This window comes from Porites lutea, chromosome 10 (assembly GCF_958299795.1).
Source record: "Porites lutea chromosome 10, jaPorLute2.1, whole genome shotgun sequence".
NCBI classification, from domain to species: domain Eukaryota; kingdom Metazoa; phylum Cnidaria; class Anthozoa; order Scleractinia; family Poritidae; genus Porites; species Porites lutea.
In genome coordinates, this window is record NC_133210.1 from 5,422,575 (window position 1) to 5,448,106 (window position 25,532).

General features: G+C 41.9%; 2 protein-coding genes and 1 pseudogene across 2 annotated transcripts in view; 2 read left to right on the forward strand and 1 right to left on the reverse strand.

Moving 5' to 3' along the window:
• Positions 1-25,532, reverse strand: part of LOC140951174 (arylsulfatase B-like) — a 41,069-nt gene that overhangs the window by 10,337 nt on the left and 5,200 nt on the right. The window lies entirely within an intron of this gene.
• LOC140950666 (hemicentin-1-like) lies at positions 42-25,135 on the forward strand (annotated as a pseudogene).
• On the forward strand, positions 1,726-2,860 carry LOC140951181 (leucine-rich repeats and immunoglobulin-like domains protein 3). The gene has a single exon (XM_073400408.1). The coding sequence runs from the start codon at positions 1,755-1,757 to the stop codon at positions 2,625-2,627; it is 873 nt and encodes a 290-aa protein (XP_073256509.1). The 5' UTR covers positions 1,726-1,754; the 3' UTR covers positions 2,628-2,860.

Here is a 25,532-nt window from a genome sequence, read left to right on the forward strand (position 1 = left end):
ATGAAGACAGAAATCTTTCGAGTTCAACAGAAAAATGGAAGATGGAGAATAATCGAAAGCGGCCATTTAGATTTGGGACAGGAGACGAAAGGTGGGTATTGAGGAAACCTAGAACGACAATAGGTGGCTTCTTCCCAAGAAAATAGTGAATCGTTTTAGGCCTAACGATAAGCGCTATTAAATATCTTCTTTCATAGACATTGTTAACGGTCAAGAAAAAAAGAGGAGACAAACATCAGAGATAAAATGGTTTTAGCGAATTGTACTCTTCGTTCAGATAGGCTCTTCTTGCCCACTCAGGCAGCCAACCAAAACAGAGAATTAGTTTAGTCTTTCCCGGTCGCGGAACCTGCCATAGTGGCTAAAAATATTTTACTGGCATTTTTTTACTGTTTGTTCCTGAAGTTTATTTAATAAGCACGGTATGTGTTCTAATTTCTCTCATAAGGTCAGGAAAGTTCGTCACGCCAAAGACGCGCTTCATCGATGACTCACAACCGAAACCGGTCAAAACAGCTTCTGATGTAAAACTGCTCATTAAAGGACCCCAAGGTATACCGGGTCCCCGAGGGAGAACCGGACCAGTAGGATCTCCTGGTAAACATGGACTAGTAGGACCACAGGGACCAATTGGCAAAAAGGGGGTTCGCGGAATGCAAGGTCCGCCTGGTGTGAAAGGCGCACCGGGACAATCCATCTCAGCTCCCCCCCCCCCCCCCCCCTGTTACAGCTTCCTGTTCAAACGACAGTCAATAAAAGTCAGACAGCCACCTTGAAATGTACAGCGGTTGGCAATCCTCCTCCTAGGGTCACATGGTCTAAGGTGAATTCATCACTTCCTGTCGGGCGTCACGCGGCAGAGTCCAGTGGTGCTCTGATTCTTCAGGATGTTAGACCTGGAGACGAGGGCCACTACACCTGCAAAGCTGAAAATTTGCTGGGAACCATCAACGCCAGCGCGCGGCTAACGGTGCAGTGTAAGTTGCATTTCATTCTTCAAGATTTCAAGATGTTTTTCCATCTCTCCCTAATACATTTTCTGACATGTTGTAAGAGTATTCTCACGGAAACCTACAGATGGTCCCCTCTTGCCGTTCATCAGTTCCTTTGTCTGACTTTCATTAGAAGACCCATAACTCTCTAAAACACAGCGGTGTGATGCAGTATTTTGTTTGCAGAATAAACGTGATTTTCTACTTCTTGCCAGTTCCATCCTTTACTGAATTGTCATCAAATCACCTGATTAGCAACTGGGAAACTGCAGCAGCGTAAATGAAAAACTATAGCATAAAGTTATTTCGATGAATTTGATTCACTAGTCATGTTCTTTTAAAGAAACCAATGAACTGCAGAGAGGTCCTAATCAAGAGGAATCAAGTTACTTTGGTCTTGAGGTTGAGACCAATTTCCTTGGCATTGACTGCGTACGAATGGTGAACTGCAAAAGAACTAACCATTTAGGAAGTCTAGTTTTAGAGGAAGTTCACGTTCGCTTACTGATAGAGGTGACCGCTGAATAGGGGTTAAGTTTAAAGTAAATAAGAGGTCAAATTTTTGGATATTTCATAAGTATTGTTTTTCCGCCGGTGCATGTGACCGTTGTCGAAATGTGCCATTATACGAGTTTTAACTGTATAGGTTACAAATTCCACGATATTAAAATAGTGGAGAGAATTTTGTCACCAGAATAAAAGCGTATTTTTTTTCATTTCTTGCCAGTTGGTCCCCAGATATTTTTGTCATCAAATCGCCTGATGGCTGAACAAAACCAAAACGTCACTATCGTCTGCACTTCCACTGGTCAGCCTCAACCCACCATCACGTGGTCCAAGTTAGGAGGAGTTTTGCCAAAAGGAAGAAATGAAGTGATGAACGACGCCCTAAAGATCTATCAAGTGACAAGAGACGATGGTGGAATATACACGTGTAAAGCAGATAATATCCTGGGATCAGCGATAGCTAATGCTCAACTGATGGTTTTTTCGCCTCTTCGATTCAAAGTTCGACCACCTCAAGAACTAACTCCTGTGGTTGGCTCAACTGTTCGCCTGCCATGTGTGGCCGAGAGTGACCTGAGACCTACTCTCACCTGGACGAAGGACGACTCTATACTTCCGGTTGGTTCAAGGATTCTGCAAGACAACACCCTAGTTCTTGGGAGCATCAAAATATCACACAAAGGAACTTACACGTGTAGAGCGAGTAATCCTTTGACAACAATAGAAATCAAAGTGAAACTCAATTTTCCAGTTGCTGCTTCCTGTTCTGTGATCGGAAAACACGACAGTAGCGCAAGCGGAAATTACGTCATTGATCCAGATGGCGAGGGCGGTCTGGCACCATTCACTGTTTATTGTGATATGACAGCTAAGAATGGGGTTGGCGTGACGGTCATCAGTCACGACAGTGAAAGCAGAACATCTGCGAAAGGATACGAAAGTAAAGGTGCTTATTCACGAGATGTTTGTTACACAGGAGTGAGCCTCTCTCAGCTGGCAAGTCTCACCAGAGTCTCATCGCATTGTGAACAGTTTATCAAGTACGAGTGTTACGGTTCACTTTTGCTTAGCAACAACAACAAATATGGATGGTGGGTGTCACGAGATTCTACTAAGATGCCGTACTAGGGAGGAGCATCTGGCAATGGTAAGTGTGCATGCGGGATGAATAACTCGTGTGCAAATCCCAGTAATGGCTGTCACTGTGACAAGAATGACTATGTATGGCGTGAAGACAGCGGTCTCCTCACGGATAAGACCAAGCTTCCTGTTATACAACTCAGGTTTGGCGATACTGGTGACAGCACAGAACAAGGTTACCACACACTCGGAAAACTTCAGTGCTTTGGAACAGGATAAAGAAATGCTTCTTCTTTTGACTTGAAAAAGAAAGTTTAAAACGTTTAGTCAACTCTTTATAACTTCTAATACAAATCTGCACATCCTTACGATACAGCTTCCTGCTTAGTTTAGCTGATGGTTTCGTTGTTCATTATATCATAGTAAAAAGAGTGGAATGGTTTTGAAGCTTGTCAGACTCCTTTGTTATATGCTTTTGTGAACTTGAAGGTGTACAAACATTCATAGCATTCCTTTTATTTCGGTTTTATTAACCAATAAAAACGACGCACTCATTGATTAAGTCACAATTTGTGAGCACGAAACAAAAGAGCTTCCAAAGTAAACTGCCGCAAGGTTTTTAGTTTTATCGTTGATGCTTTCCGCCTTTCCTAACCAGTCTTTTCTGCTAACTATGAATATAACGATCAAATCTTATTTCACATGTTTAAGCACCACCTTACTGGAAATAGTACCTGGCAAAAATAACCTTATGGTTTTTACTGATTCATTTTTTAAAGACATATTTTTAATCTGCTTTTCTTAACACGATGCTCTCGCAAGTCGTGTAAAATACAAAGCAGAGACAATTAGTGAATGGATAATGAACTAATCTTTCTAACGTGCCCTCAAAAACGCTGATAAGTCTCAAGGATGGATTTTGAGGAGCAAGGGTGGCGCAGTGGTGACAGCACTCGCTTTTCACAAATGTGGCCAACCCCGAGTTAAAATCCTGGCGTTGACGCTGTCTGTCAGTTGAGTTTGTTGTTGGTTAGCCTGCGAAAACATCCGTTTCTCCTCGCTCTTCGCCGCTGGGGACGTTTCGCGCAGAGGAACGTCTGCGACTCAGCGGCGGAAATTCCATACTGATGACGCAAATCGATTTTTACAAAATAATTCCGGTAGTCATGGGTTTCCAAATATAAATTTGTCCAATTTTACATCTCTTCTGATCGATTTTGGTAAAGTGTTGTGTCCATCTGCCAACAAGCTCCAGCAAAACTCAAATGCTTCTTCTAGAGAAGACTATATTCCACAAATATTGACTTGATTTATTAGAGATTCTTCGCGTTAACATTTGACCTTTGTTGCCTTTTGTCTTTTGTCTGTCATTCGTAAACAATAGCTAAAACAATGTAACTACTCCGTCGACCAATCAGCGCTTCTGACCGGATTCCGGACAGATTTTACGTCATCAGTACGGAATTTCTGTCGCTGAGTCGCAGATGTTCCTTCCCGCGAAACGTCCCCAGCGGCGAAAAGTGAGGAGAAACGGATGTTTTCGCAGGCTAGTTGTTGTTTTCCTCTCCTGCTTCGGGCATGAGAGGTTTTTTCCTCCGGGTACTCCGTTTTTGCCCTGTGGAACGCACGGACACTATAAAAAGACTTCTTCAGAGCTCCCAAGTGCTTCGTGGATGAATAAATTACAATACAGTGCACGAGTAAGAGTTATTTGACAAGTTTTGCTAGGTCGTGTTAATTAGACAACTTCACAAGTATTTTACCTTCTCAACGAAAAACCTGGTGAGCAAAACTTGTTCGTGTAGAGACCTATAAAATTATAAAACTTAAGAATACAGAAACGTTTGTCCATAGCTGCCACTACCAGGATGATAAAGCTCTGTGAATAGGTAAGGTACTGGCTATGTCGTGTGATCATTGACTTAAACCAGTAGTGTAACAGTATTGTTTAAACTTAAATGGCAGTCATACGTTTTCAATCAGAACGTTTAGTATTCAACTAATGAAATCTCTCGAAAATAGCACAATGGTTTACAAGAATAGTTTAGCTGAACAAAGTTCTGTACGAATAAATATTAAACTCTATTCACTATTGACTTCATTCACTTTGAATACAATACGCACGTACAATCGGTTGTCGGGGCCGCGACTTGCTAAGGTCGAAACAATTTTCCCCTTCTTTCGCTGTTATGGAGGTTTTTCTCCTAAAAAAGGAAGAAATTCAATACCCAGATTCGAACCAAGGCCTTCCTTAAGATAACCGTTCCCTTAACCACTACGCAACCACACCGGACTGCCAAATTTTTCCAAAAAAGTACTCACAAATAATAATTTTAAAACTGTTTTTCATAGCTGATACATCTTTAACTGGTGCCTCAAGCCCTTTGTCCAAATAGTTGTACATGTCGTAAATTCAATATTGGCCCACAGTTTGTTCTTACTAAGACTATTTAGAAATCCATTTTTTGCCTTATTGTAACTTCATCCAAGTCAAATCTCACATCTTGCATGTCTACAGGGGTCATTACTAATAAAGGCATCGACCGTTAAAATGACATCGCTAAATGGTCGCCCTCGACAGAGTCAAAAGAGAAGCTTGCTACAGTCAATAAAGTAAAGATTATTTGAGGTCGACAACATCAGGTTTTTAAGTCAGGTGTGGGCCTTTCATAGTCACTATAATCTCTCGGGGGACAAGTCGTAATCCGGGTGGCCCAATAGCACTATGGCCAAGCAGAAGAATAAGGCCTAAAGAGAATAAATGCGTTTACGGGTATTTGAGAAATACAACGTAACAGTTCAGTGGCGTCATTTGTAATATACACATGCGCAACACCCGTCCCGAAAGAACCACAGCCTAACTTGTCACGTCCTTGATTAAATTTTCTAATAAATTCCACAAAAACAACATATAAAAGTATTAAAAACAAACAAATCAACAAAAAAATTCAAATGTATAAACCTGTGAAAGACGTGCTCCTCACGCTTCGTAAATTATAAACTCTATTTGACCTTATTATGACCAGTGCCTTCCTGTTGCGCTTATATTCGTACATCAAACTGAGATAACTCCCGGCACTTGTCGTTTCATCATGTCAATCATATTTGTCAGAGATTATAAATAGATTGTGTAGGAAAGCGATACACCGTCAGATTATCAAAGGCCAAGTTGGAAAGCCGTTTCAGTGTGAGGTCCCTGCTTCACTTGGTCTTTGTGACGTAGTAGTCCTAACCAAGCGGTTTTATCATGAAACAAGTAAAATCAGAGGAGAGGAATTTAAGCAGAGTTACAAAAACTGACAGTGTGTGTTGCAAGTCAGCTTTGCTGCTGTCTATTGCGTGCTGTATCGCACTTATTCACGTAGAACTTCGAATGCAAGAACATGATCGCTTATTTTCACACCCAGTGACTCGCTCTGGTTAAATGGAAACGGAAATCTTTCGAGTGCAACAGAAAAATGAAAGGTGGAGAGTAACCGAAAGCAGCCATTTAGATTTGGGACAAGAGATGGAAGGTGAGTACTGGAAAATACGAGAGCAAAAATAGCTGGCTTTTTGTCAGGAACAAAGTGAATCGTTTTAGGCCTAACGATAAGCAGTATAATCATAACTATAACAAAATTGTCAAATCTGATTGGCTATCAACAGCCCTGATTTCAGCCTTAATTGGACAGTTTAATAGGACTTTACGCGTCATGCCTAAGTAATTGGACAGTACGCGCCATCACGCGCGCGCTTAAATGGCTTTTTTTTCACTGGTAGCTAAACAAAATTTCGAATTTCTTGTGTTTTGATTTAAAAAACAGCCTATTATGTCACAAATTTTGTTTAAGTTATGATTAATTGGTAACAGAAATTCGTGTCGTCCAATTCGGTGTGTAATCATACTCGTGATTAAACAAATCGGACTCCCGCGATTTTGTTAATCACTCGTATGATTACAGACCGAATTGGACTCCACTCAGTACTGTCACCATTACTTATAAGCTGTAACGCTTGTTACGTGGGCAAAACAAACCGACACTTTTCCACGAGCGTGCACGAGCACATGTCATCGGACAGATCGTCTCACGGAGTCTATGTACATTAAGTGGGAAAAGCCTCACCTTAATCAACAGGTGAAACACATCAATCTGACGCTTTCACTATAGTTGCGTGCACGCGCATCTATTAATTTTGTTAACTTTAAATTTATGTAGCGTATTGATTTCCAACGCCAATATCTTAGGTGACGAATTACTCCTTAATTTTGGCGCGAAATTTCAGCGTTAATTTGTAATTTCACATGTGAAATTACAAAATTGCCATGGCAACCTAACGTACGTCTTAGTGTCAAGATGGCGACGAAGTTTTAAAATGTCATGAATGAAGATGTCAGGGCACAAAAAGACTCTTTAGAAAACCTGAAGACACGAAAGAGCACATCGAGAAGGATTCTAACAGGTATTTTGTCGAAAAACTCTGAACTTAAGCCAAATTTAAGCTCTAAACGTTCGAGAGAGTGCAGGAGTTCTCGATCGATACGATCCCAGAAAAACATGTCGAAAATCCAAGATTGCTAACGTAATTCGTCACCCATGATATTAATAGGTAATCAAAAGGTATACTCGTGAAATTAGGGAATAATTTCACGCGCGTTTTGTCCAAATCCTAATAATTTCCCGAGCTTTTCACTCGTCACCATTTGATTACACATACTAATTATAAAATAACTGAGATAGTACGCGCGTTCTGATTGGTTAAAAACCTATAGTTTTTATGGTGCTGGTAAACTCATATAAAACCTAAAGTTATTTTATAAAAGCAATAGACCACACTTTCTATGGGTCAACCGGCGTGATAACCCACTTGGGATGTTGGGAGAACACTCGAAAAGCTTGTAAATCACGAGTCGAATTAACTCGTGTTGTCCCAACATCCCGCGTGGGTTATCACGCCGGTAAACCCATAGAAAGTGCTTAAGTGCTTAAGTAACGTATACTGTAGATTGTAACAGGCATGTTTCATCAGCTGTAAACTTTCATAACCGTCACACTGACGATGACGGATGTACCGTCGAAACATGTTTGTTAAAATTAAAAAAATCGTACTGTTTTTTATAATGTTTTGCTGCTGTCACCATCATTTGGAGCAGTTATTAAATACTTCCTTTCAAAAACATTGTTTTTTTAATCAAACACAAAGGTCAAGCAAAAACGAGGAGATAGAGATCAGAGATAAAACGTTTTTGCAAGTTGTACTCTAAGTACAGATAGGCTCTTCTTGCCCACTCAGGCAGCCAACCAAGACAGAGATTTAGTTTGGTCTTTCCGGGTCGCCGAGCCTGCCATAGTGACCATCAATTCTTTTATTGGTATTTGCGTCACTGGTTGTTACTGAAGTTTTTTCAATAAACACGGTTTGTGATCTAATTTCTCTCATAAGGTCAGGAAAGTTCGTCACGACAAAAACGGGCTTCATCAGAAGACTCACAAGCGAAACCGGTAAAAACAGCTTCTGATGTAAAACTGCTCATTAAAGAAGAACTTCGTTTGCTGCAGAATCAAATCTGTGCCAAAGATGAAAAACTTTGTCTTCCAGGACCAAAGGGTAACACTGGAAGACGGGGAAGACGAGGACCCCAGGGTATACCGGGTCCCCGAGGGAGAACCGGACCACCAGGATCTTCTGGTAAACATGGACCAGTAGGACCACAGGGACCAATTGGCAAAAAGGGGGTTCGCGGAATGCAAGGTCCGCCAGGACCTCCTGGTCCCAGAGGTCCGCCGGGTAAGAAAGGCGCACCGGGACAATCTATCTCGGCTCCCTCCCTGTTACAGCGACCTGTTCAAACGACAGTCAATGAAAGTCAGACAGCCACCTTGAAATGTACAGCAAATGGAAATCCACCTCCAAAGGTCACATGGTATAAGGCTAACTCATCACTTCCTGTCGGGCGTCACGTGGTAGAGTCCAGTGGCGCTCTAACTCTTCAGGATATTAGACCTGGAGACGAGGGCCAGTACACCTGCAAAGCTGAAAATTTGCTGGGAAACATCAACGCCAGCGCGGAGCTAAAAGTGCAGTGTAAGTTGCGTCTTTTTCTTCAAGACTTTTTTAAAAGAGATGTCCCCCTTCTTAATGAAATGAAATGTTTCTATGAGTATTTTAACGGACACTTATAGTTGGTCCTTCACCCTGCTCTTCAGTTATTTCCTTTGACCATCTTTATAACTTGCACGCCTCCTTAAAATGACAATTAGTACTGGTCGCAGCGGTGTTCACTGTATCAATAGTTTGTTCGCAGAATGAAATTTATTTACTATTTCTTGCCAGTTCCTCCTTCTATTGTATTGTCATCAAATCGCCTGATGGTTGAAGAGAGACAAAACGTCACTATTGCCTGCATTGCTACTGGTCAGCCACAACCCGAGATCACGTGGTCAAAATTGGGAGGAACATGGCCAAAAGGAAGAAATGAAGTGACGAATAGAACCTTAATAATATACAATGTGGCAAAGATGGATGCTGGTACATACATCTGCAAAGCAGAGAATATTGTAGGATCAGCAAAAGACACAGTTCAACTCGTCATATTCTCTCCCCTGCGGTTCAAAGAAAGACCTCCTAAAACTTTGATTCCTGTGGTTGGTTCCACCGTTCGTCTACCGTGTCTGGCCGAGAGTGACCTAAAACCTACCCTAACTTGGACAAAGGATGGCTCTTCGCTTCCTGTTGGTTCAAGGATTCTTCAAAACAACACTCTAGTTCTTGGCAGCATCAAAATATCACACAAAGGATCTTACACCTGCAGAGCAAGTAATCCTTTGACAACAATAGAAGCCAAAGTCAAAATCAATTCTCCAGTAAGTGCGGCCTCCTGCTCTGTGATAAGGAAACACGTCAGCAGTGTAAGCAGAAATTACGTCATTGATCCAGATGGTGAGGGAGGTCTGGCACCATTCACCGTTTACTGTGACATGACGGCTAAAAATGGAATTGGCGTGACAGTCATCAGTCACGACAGTGAAAGTAGAACATCGGTGAAAGGATATGAAAGTATTGGTGCTTACTCACGAAATGTTCGTTACAAAGGAGCGAGTGTATCTCAGCTGGCGAGTCTCACTAGAGTTTCCTCGCACTGTGAACAGTTTATCAAGTACGACTGTTATGCTTCGGTTCTGCTTTACAACAACGATCCACGTGGATGGTGGGTGTCACGTGATTCTACCAAAATGAGATACTGGGGCGGAGCATCTGACAATGGTAAGTGCGCATGCGGGATGACTAACTCGTGTGCAAATCCCAGTAATGGCTGTAACTGTGACAAGAATGACTATGTATGGCGTGAAGACAGCGGTCTCCTCACTGACAAGACCAAGCTTCCTGTAATACAGCTCAGGTTTGGTGATACTGGCCACGGGGCCGAACAAGGTTACCATATACTTGGAAAACTTAAGTGCTTTGGGACAGTATAGATAGATGCTAGTTGTTGTGATTCCAAACCCGAAAAGGTAAAAAAAGGATGCGTAACCTTAATAGTTTCATAAAGAAATCTGCAGACTAACAGCCATGTTTTACATATACAGTAAATCAATAAAAAACCCGGTCGCAATTCCGTAGGTTAGCTCTTCTCGCTTTTTTTGCTGGTATTTATGGTAAACAAACTGTCATGTTTTAACATATTCATAAAACGCTAAATTCTTTCCACGAGAATTAACACCAACCGAAAATCGAGACATGGCACTGATAACCCTGTCTTTTTTCCTAGTACTGAAGTATGGATATCATTGTTTAAACCTGCGTTCATAAAGTCTTGCAGGTCATGTTAGAGAGGTAGTAAGCAATAGTTTAATAAATATTTTTTACGTAATTTGAAAAATACTGTCACTGTTATCGACGGCTGCTACTACCGGGGCTGAGCGCATGCGCGAGATTCTGACTATTATCGTGTGAAAGCTTTCGTGGAAAGAGATATTATTACTCTTGTTTGTTATTCACATAGAGGTATCAAGCTAATCAAAACAAGAACGCTCACAGCCTAGACCGAATGACCATTTATCTACCTTAAAATAAACACCTCACCAAAAGATTTGGAGGTCTCATGCATAACGATAAAAGGTGTTAAAGTTAAGCCCTGTTTAATCTCCACTTTTAATGTGCAATTTATAAAGTTTAAATACTTTTGCATTAAAAGCGATCCAAAATTTCATTGCGTGTTGGTCAAGCGACTTGTGGCGTCAAAATAGACAGAAGAGAAGCTTATTAAAACCTCTGAATGCAGAGGTCCACTCAACGCGTGAATGAAACCGACTGGTTCTTTCTTGTCGGATCTCTAATCTAGAGATGCTAATGCCAGAGGTCACTTGAAGTAAGAATTAAAACAAAACTGAATGCAAGGCTGGGAATACGACAAAGGGGTGATTTATTTGAGGCCAATATTTCGGTTAACAAAATTAGCCTTCTTTAGGGCCACAGCTTGTTATATTTTGAATTTTTAAGATCCCTTGAGGTCGAAAACATAACTTTTTCAAATCAGGTGTGGGCCTTCCGTCAATCCTCGATGCAAAAGTCTTCATACTCAAGCATCGTCACGCCACGCGCACCACGTGACCCTGCAGGACTATGGCAGCGCGGAGGAATGAGGTCTAACGGATTTACCAACGCTGGGTAAATGCAAGACAAAACTAAACAAAATGAGCGGAAGGTAATGGGCACGTGAGCTTTAGGAGTTATAGAGCCGCGTCAGTCACGTCTGTAACCTACTTTTTCTAATATCTTTCTCAGAAAAGACAAGCAAACAGACAGACAAGCTTTCAAGTGTATGTGTTGTAGGTTATATCGTTCTCAGGTTAAATCACAATGTTTGTCTCCTATGAATAATTAAGGCCTATAAACAAAAAGAAAATACTGTCGAAAATTCGGTTGAATCCTAGTCAAAAATGAGAACGGAATTTACCTACAACATAAACCTGTGGTTAGTTCTTTACATCATCACGTGACGACACAAAGCAAATCCTGAACTTCCTACTGTGCAATAATCTTCCCATCAAATTTTGACGACCGATGGCCAAGTCCGAAATGTCATACGTCTCCATGCACTATAAGAAAACAATACATATAAACGTTAGACGTCTGAATTCCGAGAGTAATAGTGCCGTCCGGTGACGTAACCTAGTAATTTATACATTTTTGCATAAATTTCGATTTCTAAAGAAGTTGGCAGCCAAAAGTCACGGAACTGTAAACAACAGCGTGCATATAGTCGATATGCATTGTTTTCTGTTTTGAGTGCAGTGAAGCTTGACGATAAAGCCTCCGGAATAAATGTAAGGTATCATTTAACTTTTCGAGTTTGAAATGAGGTATTAACAGGCTAAAAACGACCCATAGGCTCATGATAGTGTGAAACGTGACCTTGGACTTGGAGTTAGCTTAAACTACAGAGGTCCCCTTTTTCTTTCTTTCAATTCTATGCAGTACACGGAAAATTTTACACTCTGACTGAGCAAATCTTAATTTGCCGCTCTGAGTTTAAGGCTTAGAGGTCATGAAGCTGGTCTGTTTCATTCTTTTTGAGTAATTATTTCCTGTGGTCTGGAGCGCGATGTCCTACTGTTCCTCCGTTCCCAATTCCTTTTGTTCTAGCTTGATAGTCTATGCGACTGTACAGGTAGTGCATCTTTTTGTTACAAGCGCCTAAAGCAAGACTGCAGTTTCGGGATTAAAGGATACCTTGTCTAAGGGACGGACCATTAGAAAACTTATGGGGGGGGCGGGCGAAGTACAAAAAAGAAATTTCGCGCAAGAAAAAATTCAATGAAAAAAATTCTTGTACGCCAATTAATCCTAAAAAATATTCATGCTATGGCCTAAAAAAAATTCATACAAGGAATTTGATGACGAAAAAAATTCCTGCGGCTCGAAAATTCCCCTCCCCCCCCCCCATAACTTTTCTAATGGTCCGTCCCTAAGGTCACGTGTATTTTTGTTCAGCCTGTCAACACTATTTCAAACCGGATGTTTTCTTTAGCGCGTTCAGCCAACAACAAAAGGTTTTCTATTTCGGAAAGCTAATAGCCAATCAGAAAATAACTACCATATTCGCAAAAGCAGGTGACGTCACCGGACAACATTACAACGCTCGGAATTCAGTCGTCTCTCTACCCCGCACCCCCCACGGAATACGAATAGACTATCGCCGGCCTCTCTTTTACTTGTCATTTCATAATGTCACCTCATATTCGTTAAGATATAAGTGGGTCATTTGTTAAGAAAAGCCGTATGTCACGGGCCTGGTTATTTAATTTCTTGAGTTTCACAAAAGACCTTTCCTTCACTGATTTCAAGGGCCATTAACTTACTCGGTCTTTCTGAAAACGTAGGCCCAAAAAGACAGTTAAATCATGAAACAATGGAATGTAGAAGAGAAGCATAAGACTGGAAGTAACACATTTGAGAGCTTGAGTTGCAAGTCAGGTTTGCTGCTGTCTATTGCGTGCTGTATCGTACTTATTCACGTAGAACTCCGAATACAAGAACATCATCGCCTGATTTCACACTCAGTGGCACTTTGTGGTCAGATGGAAACACAAATCCTAAGAGCTCAAAAGAAAAATGGAAGATGGAAAATCACCGAAAGCGGCCCTTCAGATTTGGGGCAAGAAACAGAGGGTGAGTACTGAGAATTTTAAAAGCGGAAATAGTTAAGCTCTTTGCCAAGACCAAGGCCTCTTACCTCTTCTTATGCAAATATCACTGGTTAATAAAACACTGATAATAGTCACACGTAAATCGAGAAAATGATCACCGAAAGAAAATAAAAAAGCCTTGGATTTGAAAAAATATATTTATTGTTGGTACCATAAAAGGGCAAAATTCGTTGTTCAAAACTAAAGCTAAAGGAGATGACCATTTAACTAACGTTAACTGTTCACCTTGAGCGATTTCTTTAAGAGACATTATTATGTTCTACAATCTTTGATAAATGGCTTTTATTTTTGAGGTCAAAAAACCAAATCAAGAGAAAGACGTGCTTCACCCAGTGACTTACAAGCGAAACCGGTAAAAACAGCCTCTGATGTAAAACAGCTGATCAAAGAAGAACTTCGTTTGCTGCAAAATCAAATCTGTGGTAAAGATGAAAAGCTTTGTCGACCAGGACCAAAAGGTAACACAGGAAGGCGGGGGAGACGAGGACCCCAAGGTATACCAGGTCCCCGAGGGAGAACCGGACCAGCAGGACCTCCCGGTAAACATGGACCAGTAGGACCACAAGGACCAATTGGCAAGGACAGAGCTCGCGGAATGCAGGGTCCCGCGGGACCCCCCGGTCCCAGAGGTCCGCCGGGTAAGAAAGGCGCACCGGGACAATCTATCTCGGCTCCCTCCCTGTTACAGCGTCCTGTTGAAACGACAGTCAATGAAAGTCAGACAGCCATCTTGAAATGTACAGCGGTTGGCAATCCTCCTCCCAAGGTCACATGGTATAAGGTGAATTCATCACTTCCTGTCGGTCGTCACGTGGTAGAGTCCAGTGGCGCTCTGATTATTCCGGATGTTAGAGCTGAGGACGAGGGCCAATACACCTGTGAAGCTGAGAATTTGCTGGGAAGCATCAACGCAACAGCGAAGCTAACGGTGCAGTGTAAGTTCCAACTTTTTTATTTAAGGCATTAAGCAATGATGTTCATTACTCTGTAACACATTTTCTATTTCTTGTCAGTTCCTCCCACTATTGTACTGTCATCACATCGCCTGATGGTTGAAGAGAAACAAAACGTCACTATCGCCTGCACTGCTACTGGTCAGCCGATACCCAAAATCACGTGGTCCAAGTCAGTTAACAAACTGCCCAAAGACAGAAACAAAGTGATGAATGGAGCCCTGACAATCTATCATGTAGTAAAAAAGGACGGTGGAACATACATTTGTAAAGCAGACAATACTCTTAGTTCAGCAACAGATACGGCTCAACTCATGGTTTTCTCGCCTCTACGGTTTAAAGTCAAACCTCCCAAAGAAGTGCATACTGCAGTTGGATACACAGTCCATCTACCGTGTATGGCCGAGAGTGACCTGAGACCTGTAATTTCTTGGTCAAAGGATGGCTCTATACTTCCTGTTGGTTCGAGGGTTCTTAAAAATAACACTCTCGTTCTAAACAACATAAAAAAATCACACAGAGGATCTTATACCTGCAGAGCAACTAATACCCTCAAAACGATAGAAACAGAAGTTAAAATCAATTCTCCAGTGAGGGCTACTTCCTGTTCTGTTATTAAAAAGAACGTCAGCAGTGTGAGCGGAAATTACGTCATTGATCCTGATGGCGAAGGAGGTCTGGCACCATTTCCTGTTTATTGTGATATGACAACTAAACATGGAATTGGCGTGACAGTCATCAGTCACGACAGTGAAAGCAGAACATCAGTGAAAGGATATGAATCCCCGGGTACTTATTTACGAGATGTTCGTTACGCAAAAGTGAGCCTCTCTCAGCTGGCAAGTCTCACCAGAGTCTCATCGCATTGTGAACAGTTTATCAAGTACGAGTGTTACGGTTCACTTTTGCTTAACAACAACAATAAATGTGGATGGTGGGTGTCACGTGATTCTACTAAGATGACGTACTGGGGAGGAGCATCTGGCAATGGTAAGTGCGCGTGCGGGATGACCAACTCGTGTGCAAATCCCAGTTATGGCTGTAACTGTGACAAGAATGACAATGTATGGCGTGAAGACAGCGGTCTCCTTACTGACAAGACGAAGCTTCCTGCAATACAACTCAGGTTTGGCGATACTGGTGAAGGCAGCGAACAAGGTAACCATACACTCGGAAAATTGAAGTGCTTTGGGACAGCATAAATTAAGGCTCTTATTCAAAACTAAAAAAGCACGAGGCGTTTGTAGCGTTATTAGTTCCGAAAAACAAGTGATAGTTGAAACGCCGGCTTCCGTTGTTTACCCTCTTTCGCTTTTTTTTGCTATTGGTCATTGCCGTGTCCAATACATTAATCAAACTTTGTTGGACGAGAATATGAACAAACTGAAAATAGTACAAGTGTTTAATTAATAACCACAGGCCCTTTATATGCTTCTGTAAATGCGACAGTTTGAAAGTCGTGAAAGAGAAAGTAGAAAAAATCACACCGAATCTGCGGTCCACTCTTGCTATTGCGACGACTGCGCGCATGCGTAAGGCACTAGCTATATCGTGCCACCAATGTTTAGAAAGTATAGCCTATGCCAGGCTCTCAGACAGTAGGGATGTCACGAAAACGAGGTCAGGAAAAAATAAGTATCTTAGAGTCTAGATCAGAGTAAGACAGTAGAGTAGCTGCAGCTCTGTTGCATTGGGGCTAGGAACATTTCTCTTGCTTGTATTTCACAGCTGGATATCAAGCCATTCAACTGAGACCTTACGTGAGCTGCTGTGGTTTTTAGAACGTTATATTTATACTTGCATGAGTTTAAATAAACATATTCGGTAAAAACGTTAAATGTTTGGCAAAAGCTCATTTAAAAAATGCATAACATTTTAAAAGCTTTTTTACCACATGAAGCGTTTCTTAGAACGAGATTGGGAATAAAGCGAAAAAAGGAATAAACGTTAGTCTCCCTTAAAACTTCCGTTTCTATGTACAATTTGTTAACAAATTAGATGCGATCTTAAATATGTAACTCATGTTAGTACGGTACGTTTACGGCGCGACTCGAATGGCGTCAAATTGCGGGGAAATGGACAAAAGGAGGCTTGTTACATGTTATGAATATAAGATTCTTTGAGCTCCAAGACATAAGGTTTTCAATTCAGGTGAAGGCCGTCCCTAGTTTACCCAGGCAAAAAAAGGCTCAGTCGGTAGAGCAATTGACTGCAGAGCGGGAGGTCCTGGGTTCGATTCCCGGAGCCGAACCAATACTCAGGGTCTTCAAATAACTGAGGAATGAAGGTACTGCCCTTGCTCTGTAAACGGCTAGACCTTCGCGTAGCTCGGACGACCACGTAACTTTATGGCGGACCCGTCTCCAGTAACAGACGTAAAAACTGGTATCCCCAATTAATACGTTCTTCTAAATAAAATGACGCTCAAATAAAGTGCATTTTCTTACGGTCATGCATTGTCATCCCACGTAAACCACGTAACATTGTTGGGAAAAAGCCGCGAGGAAGAATGAGTCCTAAGGAGTTAGGAATGGCCGGCGGAAAATGCCCGACATCTAAAACTGAAACGTGACAGAATACGCGAATGGTATTGGGCACGATGTAGGTTACATTACAAAGAACAAAAACCACATCTGTCACGTCCGTAACCAAATTTTCTAACAACTTCCTCAGAGAACACACGGAAAGGTATTGCATTAAAATACAAAATAAACATTGACCTGTGCTAAGCGTGCTCCTTGTGGTTCGTAATTGTAAACTATCTCTATTTGACCCTATAGTATTACTACGACTTCCTGCCGTGCTTAAATTCTCAAACAGGCTGAGACAACTCCAAGCCTTTCCCCTCTTCTACTTGTCGTTCCATCAAATCACCCATATTCGTTAGGGATATAAATAGATATTTGAGCAAAAAAGGTTTTGAGACAGCTTCAATTGTTCAAAAGTTTTAAAGCTCTTTTCTTTATTAATTTCAAGGAGCCCTGCTTAACTAGTTGTTGCTGAAGCCCTAGGCCTAACAAGGCACTTCAGTTATCATGACAAAAACAAGGGTAGAAGAGAAGCACTCAACCAGAGTTGACAAATTTGATAGTCTGTGTTGTAAGTCAGGTTTGCTGCTGTCAATTGTGTGCTGTATCGCACTTATTCACGTAGAACTTCGAGTACAAGAACATCATCAACAGATTTCAAACTCAGTGACACGTTGTGGTCAGTTGGAAACAGAAATCCTTCGAGTGCATCAGAATAATGGAAGATGGAGAGTAACCGAAAGCAGCGATTCAGATTTGGGACAAGGTGAGTATTGACAAAAAAGAGAGCAAAGATAGGTGGTCATAATTGGCTTCCGCCAGGAACAAGGTGAATCGTTTTAGGCCTACGGTGAAGGACATGTGTTAATATCCCCTTTAAGAAACACTGCTTTTTTAAAATGAAACGCAACGGTCAAAACGAAAGAGGAAATGAACGTTGCAGGGTAAAATGGTTTCCTTTTAAGCGAATTGTACATTCAAATCCTACCCGCTTGGGGAGCCATGTGATCAATTCACTATGTCTTTCCCAGTTTCCGAAACCGAAAAAGACAAAGTGAATTAATCACTGAAGTTTATTAAATAAACACGGTTCATGTTCTATTTCCTCTCATAAGGTCAGGAAACCTTGTCACGACAAAAACGTGCTTCATCCGATGACTCACAAGCGAAACCTGTGAAAACAGCCTCTGATATAAAACTGCTGATTAAAGAAGAACTTCGTCTCCTACAGAATAAAATATGTGTCAAAGATGAAAAGCTCTGTCGACCAGGACCAAAAGGTAACACTGGAAGGCGGGGAAGGCGAGGACCCCAAGGAATACAAGGCCCCCGAGGAAAACCCGGCCCAACAGGACCTCCTGGTAAACATGGACCAATAGGACCTCAGGGACCAATGGGCAAAAAGGGGGATCGCGGACTGCAGGGTCCGCCAGGTCCCGCAGGACCCAGAGGTACGCCGGAAGAGAAAGGCGCACCGGGACAATCTATCTCGGCTCCCTCCCTATTACAACAGCCTGTTGAAACGACAGTCAATAAAAGTCAGACAGCCATCTTGAAATGTACAGCGGTTGGCAATCCACCACCAAAGGTCACATGGTCTAAAGTGAATTCATCACTTCCTGTCGGTCGTCACGTGGCAGAGTCCAGTGGTGCCCTAATTATTCAGGATGTTAGAGCTGGGGACGAGGGCCAATACACCTGTGAAGCCGAAAATTTGCTGGGAAACATCAACGCAACAGCGAAGCTAACGGTGCAGTGTAAGTTCCTTCTTTTTCTTCAAGATTTTTAAAAAAGGTGCCCCTCATCTTCATACATTTTCCGACATGTTTCTAAGAGAGTTCTAACGGACAACTAGAGTTGTTCTCTTCTTACCGTTCTTCATTTATTTCCTTTGACCATCTTTAAAACTTGCATACATCTCTAAAAGGGACAGTAACTATTGGTCGCAACGGCTTTCATTCTACCAGTACGGTAAAACCCGCGACTAAGAACCTGTTAGGCTAAAATTTGCCAGTTAGGCCCCCTCTATACAAGAACTTGTTTAGCCCTAAAATTTGAAACACATTCTTATTTTCTAAAATCTACCAAAAAAATTCTGTACACTTAAGGAAATAAGATAAGTCAACATTCAGGACCCTCTTCGGAGACATAGGTGCCATATCACTTCAAATTCACATGACTACTGTACTCGCCAAACACTCAAGAATGCAAGAATCGAGTAAGATCTTCGTTGAGCACACGCTACGTGTTGCTAGGATACAATTTAGAATCTGTGCGCGTGGTACAGAGGGCCCAGTTATGACCATCTGTGTATCAACAATTGGATTTCGCATTCGAAAAACCAGTTTGACTAAAGGAAAAAAGATTGACTAGTCCAGAAATTTGGTCTGCAGTGACTTCAGAGCTTTGACGCGATTCAGGCAGAGAAGACAAAAGGAGGCTCTGCTCGCAGGGTGGTTTTACCTAAGGAATGACCTAACTACTCTTAACCTTTTCACTGCCAGATGTGGCCAAAGGCAAATTTCGACCAGATTTCCAAATTTCATTTTCTAAAACTTTGAGAAACAAATAGCATCACGTGAAAGTACAGGCAGAGAGCTTTCATCTGAATGGTCACATCATAGGATTTCGTCCACAGACTCAAAAGTTAGAGTCACGTTACAAAACTCTATCAAAAACTTGGGCAGTGAAAAGAATAAACACTCTTGGCCACGATGTATTTTTTCTTTTAGAAAATAAGAACCTATTGAAGAGCCTAAATAGCCTAAATTTGTGCTTATTACCATTTATGTAAAAAAGAACTGTTTAGGTTAAATTGAGAAAATGCAGGTTTTTAGTCGCGGGTTTTTACTGTATTTTGTTTGCAAAAAAACATGAGTTTCTTTTCTTGCCAGGTCCACCCTCTATTGTATTGTCATCAAATCGCATAATGGCTGAAGAGAGACAAAACATCACCATGGCCTGCATTACTACTGGCCAGCCGCAACCCACCATCACGTGGTCAACGTTAGGAGGTACTTTGCCCAAAGGCAGAAATAAAGTGATGAATGGAGCCCTAACAATCTACGAAATGGTAAAACAAGACGGTGGAACGTACATTTGCAAGGCAGAAAACATTCTTGGCTCAGCAGCAAAGACGGCTCAACTTATGGTTTTCTCTCCTCTGCGATTCAGAGTCCTTCCCCCATACAGAGTCAACACCTGTTAGCTTTGGTTCAATCGTTCGTCTGCCATGTGTAGCCGAGAGTGACCTGAAAACTACAATTACCTGGACAAAGGACGGTACTACACTTCCTGCTGAAACAAGCTTTCTACAAGACAACACACTGGTTCTTAACGGCTTCAAGAAATCGCACGAAGGGTATTACACCTGTACTGCAACTAATGCTCTGTCAAAAATCAAAGCGAAAGCAAAACTCAATTCTCCAGTTGGTGTCGCTTCCTGTTCTGTGATTAAGAAATACGTCAGCGGTCTAAGCGGGAATTACGTCATTGATCCAGATGGCAAGGGAGGTTTGGCACCATTTACAGTTTATTGTGATATGACAGCTAAAAATGGAGTTGGCGTGACGGTTATTAGTCACGACAGTGAAAGCAGAACAACCGTAAAAGGATACAATGCTCAGGGTAGTTACTCACGTGATATTCATTACACAGGAGTGAGTCTCTCTCAGCTGGCGAGTCTTACCAGAGTCTCCTCGAGTTGTGAACAGTTTATCAAGTACGAGTGTTACAATTCGGTTTTGCTTTACAACAACAATCAATATGGGTGGTGGGTGTCACGAGATTCTACCAAGATGACGTACTGGGGCGGAGCATCTGGCAATAGCAAGTGCGCATGCGGGATGATTAGCTCGTGTGCATATCCCAGTTATGGCTGTAACTGTGATGCGAATGACAATGTATGGCGTGAAGACAGCGGTCTCCTCACTGACAAGACCAAGCTTCCTGTAATACAACTCAGGTTTGGAGATACTGGTGGCAGTGAACAAGGTTACCACACACTCGGAAAATTGAAGTGCTTTGGGACAGCATAGATTAAGGCTACTTCTCTTTTATTCCAAAATCGAAAAGCAAAACGACTATGTAACGTCATTAGTTTCATAAAAGAGGAAGGATAGTCGGAAGAAATCAGGCATTCCGTAGGCTACCCCTTCTTGCTTCTTTTTGCTGTTGGTTATGGTAAGCAAATTGCCGTCGCCTTGGTTAAATATATTAATCGACCTTTATTTGACGAGAATAAAAACTAAACAAAAATATTACAAGAGATTAAAAAATCCTACGCCCTTTGACTACTTCCTGTAATGCGATAGTCTTGTAAGTCATTTAAAAGAGGAGTAGAAACAATAATTTCATAAATAACGAAATATTCTTTTCACGCACGGCTACTGAAAAACGATGACGAGTCCTAACACTACAGAAACTTCTGTGCCGGCCGGCTGCGAATTTGCATGAGGGACTGGCTATATTGTGTGACCAACGATGTTTAGACAGTATTGTTAGTACATCTGTTGTTTTAAGGGCTAAGAATACTTCTTTTGCTTGTTTTTTCAAGTGGGTATCGAGCCAATCATGTAAGACCTCACGAGAACTGCTAGATCACATTGGCTTTTCGAACGTTTATATCTATAATTAACTGCGTTCTTGGAAAAAAAGTACAACATTTGGGCTTAACAAAGCATCTTTCGAAAATAGCATAACATTATCCTCTTTTACCGCATGAAGAGTTTCTAAGGACGAGATTGTGAATAAAGCGTGAAAAAATCAATAAACGTTAGGTTCCGTTTCTATGTGCAATTTGTCAATTTCAAATCTTTTAAGATAAGACGCGATTTTCAAACAACAATGTGGAAGCTCGGTAAGTTGGCGTCCGACTCGCGAGGCGACGAAACAACAAAAGATAAGCGTGTTACATGTTATGAATATAAGATACTTTGTGGTCCAAAACATGAGAATAGTAAATATCTGGTGTGGGCCTTCAGTAGTTCTGGCTCCATTTGTTCAAAAAGTGGATAACGCTATCCACTGGATAAACCACTATAACTGGTTTCTCTAATAGTTATCTGCCGCATAGTGGTCAATCTTGAAGAACCGGGGCCTACTGTTTACCCAGGTCTTCACAGACATGCACTGCCATGCCACGCTAACCACGTGACACTGCCGCGCGGAAGAATGGGTCCTATAAAGGGATTACGCAAGGCCGGCAGCGAATGCCTGACCTCTCGAACTGAAACGTGACAAGATGCGCGACGAATTTTGGGCACAATGAGCAAAACGCATGAGTTGCATGAAGAAGAAATAAAGACGCGTCTGTCACTTCTGTAACTAACTTTTCTAATAACTTCCTCAAAAACCACACGGAAAGGTATTGCATTAAAATACAAATAAACATTGACCTGTGCTAAGCATGTTCCTTATGGATCGTAAATTATTAACTCTCTCTATTTGACCCTAATATTACTAAAACTTCCTGCCGTGCTTAAATTCCCAAACAAGCTGAGACAACTCCTAGTCTATCCCCTTTTCTCCTTGTCGTTCCACCAAAAAACTCATATTCGTCAGGTTTATAAATAGATTATTGACTAAAAAGATATTGAGAGTGTATAAACGGGCGAAGTATTTCAATTATTCAAGTTTCAAAGCCCTTTCAAGGACGTCTGTCTCACTTAGGGTTTGTGAGACCCTAGGCCTAACAAGACACTTCAGTTATTATGACACAAACAAGGACAAAAGAGAAGCATACGACCAGAGTTAAAACATTTGACAGTTTGTGTTGTAAGTCAGGTTTGCTGCTGTCAATTGTATGCTGTATCGCACTTATTCACGTAGAACTTCGAGTACAAGAACATCATCAACTGATTTCACACTCAGTGACACGTTGTGGTCAGTTGGAAACAGAAATCCTTCGAGTGCATCAGAACAATGGAAGATGGAGAGTAACCGAAAGCAGCGATTCAGATTTAAGAGAGGAGATGGAAGGTAAGTATTGAGAAAAACGAGGGCAAAGATAGGTGGTCATAATTGGCTTCCGCCAGGAACAAGGTGAATCGTTTTAGGCCTCCGGTGAGCGACGTTTAATAATGATCTCCTTTCAGAAACACTGGTTTTTCTTAAATCAACCATAAACGTCAAGACGAAAGAGGAAATGATCATCAGAGGTAAATTAGTTTGCTTCTTAACGAAATGTACTCTCTCAAATAAGCCAATTTTGCCCCGCTTCTGGCAAGCCAATCAAAAAGAGGAAATCGCTTTTATTGGCATTTGCTTTTACTGATTGTCACTGAGATTTATCAGATCAGCAAATTTCACGTTCTATTATCTTTCATAAGGTCAAGAATCCTCGTCACGACAAAAACGCACTTCACCAGACAACTCACACGCGAAACCGGTCAAAACAGCTTCTGATGTAAAACTGCTGATTAAAGAAGAGCTTCGTTTGCTGCAAAATCAAATCTGTGCCAAAGATGAAAAGCTTTGTCGACCAGGACCAAAAGGTAACACAGGAAGGCGGGGGAGACGAGGACCCCAAGGTATATCGGGGCCCCGGGGGAAACCCGGCCCAGCAGGACCTCCTGGTAAACATGGACCAATAGGACCTCAGGGACCAATGGGCAAAAAGGGGGATCCCGGACTGCAGGGTCCGCCAGGTCCCACGGGACCTAGAGGCCCATCTGGTGAGAAAGGGGCACCAGGACAATCCATCTCGGCTCCTTCTCTATTGCAAAGTCCTGAACGAACGACAGTTAACAAAAGTCAGACAGCCATCTTGAAATGTACAGCGGTTGGCAATCCTCCTCCCAAGGTCACATGGTCTAAAATTAATTCATCACTTCCTGTCGAGCGTCACGTGGTAGAGTCCAGTGGCGCTCTGATTCTTCAGGATGTTAGACCTGGAGACGAAGGCCAGTATACCTGCAAAGCTGAAAATTTGCTGGGAAGCATTAACGCAACAGCGAAGTTAACGGTGCAGTGTAAGTCATTTTTTCCCTTAATGAATGGTTTTGGTCTTTATAGGAACTGAAAAGGTTTGTTAATTTTATGTCATGTGAAATAGGCTCAGAAAGTTTATTTTTTTCGGAAAAATCAAAATTTGGGTTTCTTTATCCATTCTTCCTTCCTTTTTCAGTTCTCTCTAAGCTATTATTATCAAAAAATCGCCTCATGGCTGAAGAGAAACAAAACGTAACCATCAGCTGCAGTGCTACTGGTCAGCCGCCGCCTAGCATCTCGTGGTCTAAAGCGGTTGGTAATTTGCCAAAGGACAGAAATGAAATCATGCATGGAGCCCTAACGATCTACCAAGTGACAAGAGAAGACGGTGGAACATACATTTGCAAGGCAGAGAATATATTGGGATCAGTAACAGATACGGTTGTACTCATGATATTCTCTCCTTTGCGGTTCAAAGTCCGTCCTCCTCAAGAATTGACTCCGGTGATTGACTCCACTCTTCCTCTGCCTTGTGTAGCCGAGAGCGACCTGAGACCTGTAATTTCTTGGTCAAAGGATGGCTCTATACTTCCTGTTGGTTCGAGAGTTCTTAAAAATAACACTCTCGTACTAAACAGCATCAAAAAATCACACAGAGGATCTTATACCTGCAGAGCAACTAACGCCCTCAAAACGATAGAAACAGAAGTTAAAATCAATTCTCCAGTGAGGGCTACTTCCTGTTCTGTTATTAAAAAGAACGTCAGTAGTGTGAGCGGAAACTACGTCATTGATCCTGACGGCGAGGGAGGTATGGCACCGTTCACCGTTTATTGTAACATGACAGCTAAAAATGGAGTTGGCGTGACAGTCATCAGTCACGCCAGTGAAAGCAGAACATCCGTGAAAGGATATGAAGGTCAGGGTAGTTTTTCCCGTGACATTCATTATACAGGAGCGAGTCTCTCTCAGCTGGCGAGTCTCACCACAGTCTCTTCACAGTGTGAACAGTTTATCAAGTATGAGTGTTACAACTCGGTTTTGCTCTACAAGAACGATCCGTTTGGTTGGTGGGTGTCACGTGATTCTACTAAGATGGCATACTGGGGCGGAGCATCTGGCAATAGTAAGTGCGCATGCGGGATGACTAACTCGTGTGCAAACCCTAGTTATGGCTGCAACTGTGATGCGAATGACAACGCATGGCGTGAAGACAGCGGTCTCCTTACTGATAAGATCGAGCTTCCCGTCAAACAACTCAGGTTTGGCGATACTGGCGACGGGGCCGAACAAGGTTACTACACACTTGGAAAACTTAAGTGCTTTGGGACCGCATAGATGCTAAACTCTGTTTTACAATGCAAAAGTACCGTTACCGAAGAGCTGCAAGGAAAACGCTATTTAAACTAATTACTGATTTGGGTAGGTTTAGTTCTGATTGTCTGGTAGTCTGATCCAGGGCCGAGTTGTTCAAAGCTGGGTTAAGATAACCCACGGTTAGTGCGAGATTTGAATTCAGATTTGAAAGCTTAAAAAGCATTTCAGTTTTAATTCTTTTTGTCTACAAGTTGATGATTGAAAGCTCTAAATATAACAGAGAAAATTATCCGAGAAAATGCTTTTGAACACAAGAAAAAGAAACCCGGGTTAAATTTAACCCCGGGTTAAGCGCTGATCGGCCTTCGAACAACTGGGCCCAGGAGTTCAGATAGTGGTGACGGCGCAAGGAAAATTGAGCAGTGAAAACTCTCCCTTTCTTCTGCATTTTTTCCCTTCCACTCAACTTCCACTCTCCATTTCGCGCCACTTTCCAGCCTGGAACAGGCTAATTGGCTGAAAAAATGGCGCGCT